The sequence below is a fragment of the Hemiscyllium ocellatum genome, chromosome 15, assembly GCF_020745735.1.
Source record: "Hemiscyllium ocellatum isolate sHemOce1 chromosome 15, sHemOce1.pat.X.cur, whole genome shotgun sequence".
NCBI classification, from domain to species: domain Eukaryota; kingdom Metazoa; phylum Chordata; class Chondrichthyes; order Orectolobiformes; family Hemiscylliidae; genus Hemiscyllium; species Hemiscyllium ocellatum.
The window spans coordinates 11,762,064-11,774,924 of NC_083415.1; the positions used below are offsets into that span (position 1 = coordinate 11,762,064).

The window sequence follows — 12,861 nt, forward strand, 5'->3', positions numbered from 1 at the left end:
TTGAACACAGCCCAGTCCCTCACACAAACCAGCTTCCCGTCCGTTGACTTTGTCGATACAACCTGCTGCTTCAGGAAAGTAACCAAACTGCGGTGTTTTTTCCAGCTCCACATTTTACCAACTCTGACTTTCCAACCTCTTCCATCCTCACTGTCTCCAACATAATCAAAAACCTTTCCCAACCTCTTCCATCTGACAGAAGATATAAAAGTTTGTGTCCACGTGCGATCAGATTCAAGAACAGCTTCCTCCCTGCTATTATCAGACTCCTGAAAGGACCTCTTTAATGTTTATCTCTCCTTGCCTCGGCAGCTGTAACAATGTATTCTGTACTCTGTTCTGTTACCCTAATGCGCTTGTATAGTATGATCTGTCTGTAACACATGTAAGACAACATTTTTCATTGTATATCAGTACATCAGTAATAAATCAAACCAAATAAAATACATGCATAACAAAATACAAAGGAGCAGGAGTTGACCCGGCTCCACTATTCAAATACTATCATGGCTGATCTCACCTCTACTTAAATTCACTTTCCTGCCTGATCTCCAAACCCTTTGATCTGTTACAAATTAACAACCAGTCTGTTTCCTTCTCAAATTTACTTCATGTTGGAACATCCACTGTACTCTGAGGTAGTGAATTCCACAGATTCACAACCCTTTGAGAGAGGTAAACTCTCTGCACCTCCATTTTAAACTCCTTATCCTAAAACAATGATCTCTCATTAGAGATAAAACAAATCCTCTCTTCGTGTACATTGTTAATCCTCTTTACCATCTTGTATACTTCAATAAGATCTCCTCTCATTATTCTCAACTCCAGAAAAGGTCTAAATTACTCAATTTCTCTTCATTAGACAAACCCTTCATCTCTTAGATCACACAACACCAGGTTACAGTTCAACAGCTTTATTTGAAATCACAAGCTTTTGGAATGCTGTTCCTTCATCAGGTGAAGTGGTGCATCCCTCTAGTTCACCTGAAGGGGCTGCGCTCTGAAAGCTTGTGATTTCAAATAAATCTGTTGGCCTATAACCTGGTCTTGTGTGACTCCTGACTTTGTCTACCCTTGTTCAACACTGGATTTGTCATCTCTTATATGCCTGGGCAAGTGAATGAAATAATAAAGCAATTTCATGTTCTGAACGCTTTATAAATTAAGCCAGCAAGGATTTTTCGGTTGGCTTATTTGCAAAGATGAAACTTAAAAAAAAAACAAGGTTTGGCAAACACGCTTTAGCCTACCTTAGTAAGAGACAGGAATGAATCAAACAACAATTAAGAGCAGGAAAATAATTATAGTGTAAACTCACTACCATCCTCCCTTTGTGCATGACATGGGTGAGAGCTACAAGGATTTTGTCTGTTAATCTTTATAGTTAAACCGTGGACAGTTTCCCAGCCATCCCACTTCACATTGGGCACTCTCGTCCAGGTCTTCCCAAATCATCCACCTTGACTTCTACCTCCATTTCCCACTACCCCTCCCCTAGCACCAAAAATTCAGATAGCCACTTTAAAGGTAGAGTTTGCAGAACCAGGAATTATCCTGTCTCTGCACAGCAGGCCTCTGAATGACAATTAGAGTCAGTGACAGTTTTGACACTGTGCCAAAATGTCCAGAGTGAGATTTGAACTTGCAACCATCTGACATAGAGCAGAGTGGAATCCACTGAGCTAACAGTGTCCAAAGTCGCAAACATGATGAATAAATGAGTATCTGTTTAATGTGGCATTTCCAGCACACAAGTGCATAAAAATATACATGCATATGAATAACATAACATACAGTGATGATAGCTGGTTTGTGATGCAGCATGATGCCAACCATAGCTATTGTGAAGGACTCTCCTTCTCAACATTTTCCCTTGCCTGAGGTATGGTGAGTCTCAGGTTAAACCACCACCAATACTCCCAGCCTCCCTCTTTCTCTCTATGATGAAAGACAAGCCCCATGGTCTGGTAGGATTATGGCAACTTCACTTGACTTTTATTTATCACAAGGTCTATTCCATGCCTAGTTAAGTCAAGCAGAATGGAAAGGTTTGTACCTGATTGGACTGTTTGTTATGTCAGGATCCCGTGCAGTTATGGAGCCAATGACACTCCCAACGTGGACGTCCTCTTGAACGTCGATCACATTTGCCTGCGAGATGAACACTGGAGGTTCATTGATATCTTTCACCATCACCCTGACGCTGGTCCAGTCCTTAAAAGACCTGAGGTTCTCAAACTGAGGGTCAACATGTTTATTCACTGCCTCTAGCAGCAGACTGTGTATCCTCTTGGTTTCAAAGTCCAGTGGCTGAAAGAAATACAGCAACAGCTTAATTTTAAGAAGAAATGTGACTGTTCATTTACATGACACGTACCATTCCTTTTATCATCACTTAAATTACTAATATGACACAGAGGATCTCCTAGTGAAAAGTTGCACACAATCCTTTCAGGGTGAACTGTGTTACAGTTTTTCAGATATCAAATAAATTTGCAAAGATTTTTTAGATGTTATACTGTCTCTAATTATTGAATAAACATTTATTATCAAACACTGGATGTTTTTGCATGTAAAAAGGCAGCTAGCACTATATGAGACAGCCAATCATAATACTTTTACATAAGCGCACGCTGTGCATTAGATTGGTCATGAATTGACTCATTTCATTTTGTTCATTGTTCCAGGTCACATGATCCACCTGCCTCAATGAACATCCATCATACACAATATTGCAGCTAAGATAGTTTAGTTCGAGGCTCAGATTCTTGGAGCCTTAATTATTAAATACTGTAGTGAAATTTATAATTCAGTGCTGAGCAAAATTGTCCATTATATCCACCCCTGATTTGAAGCTTGAGATTTGTTATGTCTCTTCAGTGAGAGTGAGAGTGGGTGTCGGAGGGCCGTATGGGAGCAGGGATGGGGTGCAGGAGCTCCAATTTTCTTTCTTTACTCTTCCATGGGTTAGGGGCATCACTAGGAAGGCCAGAATGTGTTGCCGCTCACTAACCCCCCACAACCTGAATGGTTTACTAAGCCACTTTGAAGGGCATTTAAGAGCCAACCACAATGCTGTGTGTTTGGAGTCACAAATAGGCTGGAAAAGGTAATGACAGCAGATTAAAGGATATTAGTGACCCAGACATGAAGGGATTTTACAACAATATTTTCGTAGTCACCCTCAGACTACATTTTAGATCCCAACTTCTTAACTGTGTTCAAATTTCAATATTTGTTGTGATGGGTTTGGAACCCATGACTTCCAAACATTAGCCTGAGTCTCAACCATTACCTCCCCTCCTTTTGAAACACTCCTTTAATTAATATTGGGTACATGTGTTAGGATTTCTCTGTTAACTGATTTGGAATGAGCAAGGAATCCATCTTGAATGAAGGCTGAAAGCCTGAAGCACTTGGCTGACAGTGAGAGTCTCCAGGGGCCCACAGTCAGGACAATCCCAAGATAAGGCATACTGTGTAGCAAATCATTCTATGCTGCATTGACTCCCTGTGTAAGGAAACTTTTACCTACTTTGTTCAGTCATAATTTTTAATTACTGACTCCTCACCATAAGGAAATATTGTAAGGAAGTATGTTTTGCCTTTTAACTATTGTATAAACAATCATAATTTAAAATGAAAATCTCTTAAATCTTGTTTAGTCTTTTTGCGCTGTTGGATATAACAGGCTTAGTGGAATGAGCCAACAGAGGGCATGGGCAACCTCATGTTAGTTAATACTTTCCTCCAGGTGCTCTGGTTTCCTCCCACAGTTCAAAGATGTGCAGCTTAGCTGAACTGGCCATGCTAAATTGCCCATAGTGTTCGGGGATGTGCAGGTTAAATGGATTAGCCATAGGAAATGCAGGGTTATAGGGAATAAGATTGGCAGGGGGGATTGGGTCTTGGTGGGATGCTCCTCGGATGATCAGTGAGGACTTGATGGGCTGAATGGCTTGCTTCTACACTGCAGGGATTCTCTGAGTTGCCAGCCTTTCTTTCCTTTTGCATTGTGTCCAAATTTGGAAGCTGCACCATCATGAGAGAAGAGACTGATCCTCTGCTTCAGGACTCAATATTCTGACAGTCCACTGTGAATTTCACTCCTGGGTCAAGTGAACAGAAATGGGACATTTCCAGGGTCCACAAATCAAACCCAGCCAAAAGTGTCCTTGATGACCACATTGTCTTTCCAGTGTGGCAGTGTTCCTCAGAATGCAAGCCCCCCACCCCCCCAACTCTGGAACAAGAGTGGGAAACGCAGCCAACATGGGCTGGGCGGAGAGCCATACTTAGTTCCCACTCATGCCATCGATTAAGTATTGCCCTAACCCCTCCACACCAATTAACCATTATCTACCACTTCAACTGTCTGGCTGACACAAATATGAGTTTGCTAATGAGATCGGTATTATTAAAAAAAAACTCATTGACAAAAGAATCAATGCACTGAAATTCCTTCAACTAATCTCCTATGAAAACAAATGCTTTTATTCTAATTTAGATGGTAGCTTTGGCAGCTTTGCTGCTTCCAAAGGGTTTATGCAGTTTTTAGGCACATTATTGTGTAGTCATTGAAATTCCAAAGAGTACCTATAGACCGACAACCTCCTGACAACGTTGCCTACCCATCCAATTCCCACCATTAAAAAGACCATATCCACAAGAGTACCTCACCTCTCCAGAAGGGTACTCTGGCTATCCAAAATAAACGGATCTGTTCTGACCAGGTCTGCACTGTGCACACTGGGCTATAGAAAGTGGGGCAAGTCCAAGCTCGATAAAGACAGCTGGCCATTTAAATACCAGCTCCCCTTGTATCTCACATTTTAAAATAAGCGGATAAGATTAGTCTCAACTCTCAGTACAAACTCTGATGACACATTAGCGAAACATAATATGGTTGTAGCTTCACTCTCTGACTCCCCTGGTTCACCACATCTCAAGATGTAAGCCGTTGGCATAGAATAGCCCAGTGGCAGATTATTCCCCAAATGAACAAAACCAAATCAAGAAAGCAGCCTCAATATGATGCAAACAGAACTAATTTTATATTTGCATCAAACAAATACTTTGGAGTAATGATGCATTGTGTCCAGGAATGGACGCCAGAGTCAATACTAAAGTGCAAAGACCAATTGGCACGTTAATCATTTTCTCTTCGGCCCAGGGTGCTATATCAGCTGATCCATCCAACCTCCCACTCTTATCAACCTAATAATGTTGAATTCTATTCACGGGTGGAAATTTCTCAAGTCTCTTTAGTACTTTATGTAACACAGAATAGAACCAAGTACTGGCCTGTAGAGGGATTCACATAAAAATGTGTGTGCTGGGAAAGTAGCTAACACTTTGCAATAATGCTGGAGACTTACTGTAGGTACGCTCCACAACATTGCTCCTAAAATGGGCTACAAGCCATAACGTTGAGGCAGAAGGGGGATGGAGGGGAAATATTTAAAGTTCCTGAATGAATTGAGATGAGAAGTAAATATCAAATAACGAATGACATGACAAGTGTCGTTTAACTTTTATACTACAGGAAGAATAAAGCCACGAGTATGGTGCTGGAAAAGCACCAGGTAGGGCAGCATCCGAGGAGCAGGAAAATTGACGTTTCGGGCAAAAGCCTTTCATCAGCCCTTCCTTCGATTTTTCTGCTCCTCGGATGCTGCCTGACCTGCTGTGCTTTTCCAGCACCACACTCTTAACTCTAATCTCCAGCATCTGCAGTCCTTACTTTCGCCAACAGGAAGAATAAGTCAGATGAAAAGCAGGCTCACCCTTTGTTGTGTGCATTGGCTAAGGAAGCAATAAAAGTGTGTTTTATATTTATGCATGTTATCGGAGGGGATGAATAGAACCTATATGTGTTTGTGAAATATTTCACACTTCAAAATGTTGCAAACAAAAGAACCAAGATTCAAACACAGGGGAAAATCATTGCTCACCAGTCAAGTTCCGGATTTCAGTTTCCTTCTTTTTACAAAAAAAATTACTTGTCTCTAAATGAGATCTTAAGTGCAATTTCACAATTACTGACGGTTGGAAATCAAGCTACAATATGATGATATTCTGTAGATATGAACCCTAAATTTGCAATGTCCGCTGAAATGAAAATAAATGAAATTTAATGAAATAAGGGGAAAAACACATGAAGTCTGGCAATTACCTGATGATTTGAAAGATCACTGGTTTAATATGTTGCTGTCGGCATGTGTATGTAGTAAGTGGTGGTATTTCAACAGTAACGAACTAACTGGTGTAGTAACTCTGAAAAAGTTAGGAGTTCTGTTTAAAACAGACACCGTGAATTCAGATGTAATAAGAACTATTTACCAGTTAACAATTTGTGATCATCATGGAATTGTGCTGCATAAATAGCATACTGCTAACAAGATAGAGAATTTGAACTGTATAGCACGGAAACAGATTTTTCGGTTCAACTAGTCCATGCCGACCACATATCAGAAATTAACCTAGTCCCATTTGCCAGCATTTGGCCCATATCTCTCAACCCTTCCTATTCCCATCCAGATGCCTCTTAACTGCTGTAATCATACCAGCATCCACCACTTCCTCTGGCACCTCATTCCTTACGTGCACCACCCTCTGCATGAAAAAGCTGCCCCTTACATCCCTTTTAAATTGTTCCTCTCTCACTCTAAACCTATGCTCTCTAGTTATGGACTCCCATACCCTAGGAAGAAGACGTTAACTATTCACGCTATCCATGCCGCTCATGATTTTATACAGTGACAGACAGCAGTGAGCCTGTGGAAGCTGGTCTGAGGTCCTAGTTTGGTAATTCCAAGAGGTAAACCTCTTTCCAGGGAAAGAGAGAGAGAGACACAGTCTAATGAGCAATTAATCAAACTTGCTGTTGTAGATGACATAATTGTGATGTTTGACAGTAATTAAATGATCATTTGCTGGAGACTTGATAGTTAAAAGTTTGAATACATGGCTTCTATATCCGGAAAGGCTGTAAAGAAAGCTTTCCTTGGAGCATAGTTATCTAGCCCTAAATTGGGAGTCACCTGATTAGTGCCTAGAGTTGGAGATAGAAGAGGTTGATCATCAGCTATTGTCTGACTCTTGTAAAAGGGTTCACTTTTGACAATAAACATTGTATGGGTAAGATATTTTGCAGTATTTTGTGTGAATAAAGAACATTGAATATACTTTGTTGTTAGAACTGCTTTGGGTTATTGATATCCATAGTAAACCCAATAGACCAGGGAAAGTGGGAATAAATTCTATATTTCTATTCTCTGATTCATGTTATTTTCTGTTACTCCTTACATCTACAAAGAACCATCAACATTTATGACAGGACAACACGGTTGCTCAGTGGTTAGCACTTTTGCCCCACAGCGCCAGGGATCCAGATTCGATTCCAGCCTCGGGTGACTGTATGTGTGGAATTTGCATATTCTCCAGTGTCTGCTTGAGTTTCCTCCAGATGCTGTGGTTTCCTCCCACAATCCAAAGATGCGCAGGCTCGGTGGATTGGCCACTCTAAATTGCCCATTGTGTTCAGAGATGTGTACGGTAGATGTATTAGTAAGGGACAAATTTAGTGTGGTAAGGTAGGGGATTGGGTCTGGGTGGATTACTCTTCAGAGGGTCCGTGTGGACTTGTTGGGATGAATGGTCTGTTTCGATACTGTAGGGATTCTACGATGATTTGCAAAGTAGCAAAAACAGTAAAACAAAGTTGGAAGATCAAGTGTAGTTGATATACTTTTATAATTGTAAATAGTGAAGTTTGACAAAGGAAATCAGTGTCCAGCTGAATTTTTTTTAGTTACTTTTGTTTAATGGATACATTTCAGTCAGGATAAAAGGAAAACTCCTCTAATCTCTTCAGATATTAATGTGGGAGCGATAACGTCCACTTGCATAGGCAAATGGGCCTTCAATCCTGAAAGATAAGAACTCGAATCATGCAGCACTCACTACCACTGGGTCCAAATCCTGGAATTCATACCTTAATACTATTTTTGGGTCAATCTGCAGCACATGGACTGAAGTGGTTCAAGGCTGCTCATCACCACTTTCTCAAGGGCAACCAGGGAGAGTCAGCTAGCAATGGCTACATCCCACAGGTAAACAAAGAAAAATTCCTTCATTGCAATATTGAAGGGTCAGCCTAGGTTGCATGCATAAGGTTGGCAGTGGGTCTGTCCCATTTCCATTTTCTTCTATTTTACCCAAGAGAAAGCTTTGAGTAGACTACTACTTTTGAAGTTAAAGAAGGACAACGGCAGCAGATTCGCAGGAAGACCAACTCCAGCAAGTTTTCCACAAATCCTGACCTGGAATTATATTACTGTTGCTGATTCGAACATCTTGCAACTCCCTTCTAGCACCTTTGGAGGAGGCTACAACTCACCACCAGCTTCTCAAGGGCCATTAGGAAAAGGCAACAAATACTGGCCCAGCCAACAATACCCACACCTCATGAATTAAAAAAAATCTGGAAATATAAGAATCTAAGTCGTTTCATTTGCTGCTGACAAAATGCCTTTATTAATAATGTTACTAAATAAATCTGACTAGCCTGCCCTTTTGAACACAATAATGATGAATAACTTCATTATAATGTCCTATGTTTGTACTTTGAGAATGGGCAACAAAACTAAATAAAAGAGCACCACTTTCTGACATGTTAATCCCTGAGTAAATGGTAGCAATGTCAGGGGCGTAACAATTTAAACATACTTCTCCCTGTGTTACAGGAACAGATGGGGACAAGATAAATGAGGAGTGGTGTTGACTCTTAGTTGACATATTTAACTGGAATCAGCAGTGCTCAATGACAAGAAAGCAATTTAAATTCTTTTTAAATGAGCAAATTGCTTCTACATTTGGCTTCAATGTTTGGATTTCTAAATGTGTCTGTGGTCGAACATTCACATTGTTAGATGAATTGTGTTCTGCAGAGAGAATTATAATTTTTAGAACCATCAAATTCAATAGTAAATGACTGTCATTTTATACTTTGCAGTGTCTCGTGATTTTACAGAAGGCTCATTGTTTGCTAATTAGAAAACTGATAATTACAGTAAGGCTAGAAATCTTCCTGCTCGAATAGCAATCTGGACCTGATTTTTTGGCATTGCAATGCAAACTCTATCAGTTGACATGCCTTGTGTGAAATGGTTCAATATTAACAGAGTAATATGCCATCATTCCACAGAAGTATTTTTTTTGATAAATGTTTTTACTAAAGTGCAGCATTAGTTTTCACATTTATATTGTTGCCACACAGTTCTACCTCACCACCATTGAGATCAAATTCTCTACAATTGCTAAATTATCAGACTTCTTATGCAACATTGAATATGGGATAAACAGAAATTTCATGCAATGGAGTATTGAAATAATGAAAGCTACTGCTTTCTTTTGCCTCCTGTAAACTCTCATCTCTTGCTGCTGGTTCCAGTCCTTTGCCTATCAAAGATCTGAGTTAAATCAGACATTTTGCAACATTGGAACCACATTTAAATCTGAGCTTCATTTTCGTTGATGATATATTTGTGACGTCCCTAAAAATGCCCATCTCCACCTTTGCAGTAATGCCTGACTTCGCCTTTGTCTCATTATGCTTTTTTAAATTCATTTGCAGGGATGAGGGCATCACTGACTAGGACAGCACATATTACCCAGAGGCAGTTAAGGGTCAACCACATTGAACAGTGTGTGCTGCTCCATTCCCTATTCCTGCCTTTTCTTCCCCTAGACTTGACTATCCCAATGCATTTAGGCTGGTCTCCGATATTGCACATTCTCTAATCTATAGGTCACCCAATTTTCTATTGGCTATGTCTTCATTTCCAAAACGTCTAATTACCCTATTCCTGTGCTTGCTTACTTACATTAACTCTTGACCTTGATTTTAAAATGCTCATCCTTGTTTTCAAATCTTTCCAATGGACTCTCCCTTCTCTATCCTTGTCATATAAACTCACAATTCTGCACAATATATGCACTCATCCATTTGCAATCTCTTGAGAAACCTTGATTTTAATCACTATCACCACTGGTGGCCATGCCTTCACCTTCCTTGATCCTTAAGTTCTAGTAAACACTTCTGTCATTTTCCTGCAGGCCCTCTAATATGTGAAGAAATCTACAGATCTGTTCGGAACATAATGATTGAGCTTTCAAAATCCTCTAGGGCAGAGGTGAACAGGAAATCCATTGTTCAGAGATCATTAATATTTGGAATTTTCTACCTCAGAGAGCTGTGGGATTGAATCATTGCATATACTTAAGGGTGAAACAGACAGAACTTGAATGATAGGTGAGTCAAGGGGTATGAGAAACTGGCAGGAATGTGATATTGAAATCTATTCAGATCAGCCATGATCTTAATACTTGATCAGGGTTGATTGGTTGCTCCTATGTATAGGAAATACTCTTAGGAAATCATTTCTGGTAAGGCAACAAACTGCTTACTCTGGGAGAAACAATGGCGAATGAGCATCTTCCATCTTTTACCTACTACCCGACAAGAAAATCATTAGGGCCTGTCTTGATGGTAGCTTTAGGTTAAAACGAGGACTGCAGATGCTGGAAACCTGAGTCTGGATTAGAGTGGTGCTGGAAAAGCACAGAGCATTTTATCTCTCGACTCTGCAGGCACCCTGCCTCTAATCTTGATGAAGGGCTTTTGTCCAAAACGTCGATTTTCCTACTCCTCGGATGCTGCCTGACTTGCTGTGCTTTTCTAGCACCATTCTGATCTAGACTCTGATTTCCAGCATCTGCGGTCCTTGTTTTTACCTGGAAAAGCACAGCAGGTCAGGCAGCACCCAAGGAGCAGGAAAATCGAGGTTTTGGGTGAAAGTCCTTTATCAGGAATAGAGGCAGGGAGCCTGCAGGGTGGAGAAATAAAAATTTTCCTGCTCCTTGGATGCTGCCTTGATGGTAGCTTTATCCAGGTTCATAATACAGAGATACATCCAAACACAATTTTGAAATGAATCAACAACTGCTTCTGAAGATGCTTTACTCAAATGTCTTGCGGGCTTTATTAAAGCAAGTAGCACTGATCCCGGAGCACTGAGTCTGGTGCTTTTTTCCAATGTTATGCTCAAGAATTATGCCCTTGCATGAACAGTTAGTGCTAAGCCATTGTAAAGTGTGCATCCTTTCCTTCGATATCCTGCTGTGTTATATCTTGTAACCAGAGACGTCCAGGAGAGCCAGTCCTTTGCTGTAAATCGATCATGTCTATCATTTTGCATGCAACAATCAATGGCCAAATTAGTTTCTCTGTCACTTTTCCACTCATCAATTTTGCAATTATTGTGGCCAGATGGAACTTATGAAACAATGCCAATCAAACATAATAAAGACATGACAATGGAATGGAACATTCCCCGCTCCCATCCCCTGTTCCTGGCTGAAGTAAGCTCTCTTAGAGACTATTGTATTTAACACCTGGTCGAACAAACCTCTTGAAGGGAAACAGATTAGCAGCTCTATCTTATATGAATTTTTAGTCCAACTATAACAGACTGCAAAGCAGCAAATTGTATTGGCTGAGTGCCATCAGAATCTGCCCATATACAATTCCAGCACAAGGTACAGTTGAAGAATGGCATGTGATAGAAGACTGTCCTTCACAGCTGGGATATGGGATAAGAATGGATGGTCAAAGCTAAGCCAGATTCTAATGAAAAGTTCTACAGCTTTTCTTCAGAATATTTCACTATGATGAGTTTTAATTGTACTGATGCCTCCCCTGGAAAGTGCACCATTGCAGCAATAAGCCAGCAGAAGAAAATCCACAAGGTGAATTTTTGCCCTGAATATTGAGCATTAAAATCTGGATGAGGCTGAGGTGATGTTAGGATGAATAGCAGCAAAGCCCATACATCACAGCTAAAGTTAATTACTGACAGTTGTGCTGATTTACAAATGAGACTGCTGAGAAAAAAAAATGATGAATGCAATTTATTTTCTACTTGATTGGGAGTAGATTTGGACAGAGATTTGTATTCCTTGACTTCTAACTTCCACCCGAGTGCAAAAAAAACAGTATAATTGCCATCTCTGACTCATTATAGCATTATATCTGTGGGAGTTATGGTACACACTGGAACACTACAGCCATTTTTTAGTTAATTATTAATACTGTTTGAGTGGCATTGCTCATGGTAAGTCAGAGGATAAGGTGTATCTGTCATTATCAAACATCATACTACACAATTCATTACTCTGCTGTTAGGAAGAGCATAATAGTTCAGTTCTGTTTCGAATTGCTATAAATTGGCACGAGATTAATTAGACGCTTATTGTTGAAGCAGCCTGATATTACAGACTGACAATTGTGTTGGCACTGCCTTTTAAGTAGTAAGATAATACAATAAGAAATGGGAGATTTTCTTTAAAATTAATGTTCGTGTTTAATGATTGACACCTCTCCATTTAATTATAATTCACTGGCTGCTTTATATCAATATGACATTTTGTCCAAATCATGTGCAAGCATTACTGTGTCTTATATGTAATGCTTTCAAGTGTGTCAGACACAGTAGGCAATCTTTATTATTTTTTCAATGAAAACACTGTCGTCACTTAGAAACTGCTTTATAAAAGGTCCAAATTAATTAAAATGCTAAATGTGAATAAACTGTTTTAATTTGTATGCTAAATTTACATAGTTCAATCCCTTTCATTTAAGTTACACCATCAAAACTTTGACTTGGCAAGTGCTTTATAAAGCAGGGCACAATATGTTCTTTACTGATTCAATAACCAAAGGGTATTAACATTCCTGCCAAATGGTCCTTGCCCTTCAGTATGCCTCCAGGGTAGGTACATTTTATGACTAATGCAATA

At 39.9% G+C, this 12,861-nt stretch overlaps 1 protein-coding gene across 1 annotated transcript in view; it reads right to left on the reverse strand.

Moving 5' to 3' along the window:
- LOC132822644 (cadherin-22-like) overlaps positions 1-12,861 on the reverse strand; it is a 725,287-nt gene that overhangs the window by 266,133 nt on the left and 446,293 nt on the right. The window contains exon 6 of the mRNA XM_060835890.1: positions 2,057-2,310. Coding sequence (XP_060691873.1) covers positions 2,057-2,310 — 254 coding nt within the window. The remainder of the gene's footprint in view (positions 1-2,056; positions 2,311-12,861) is intronic.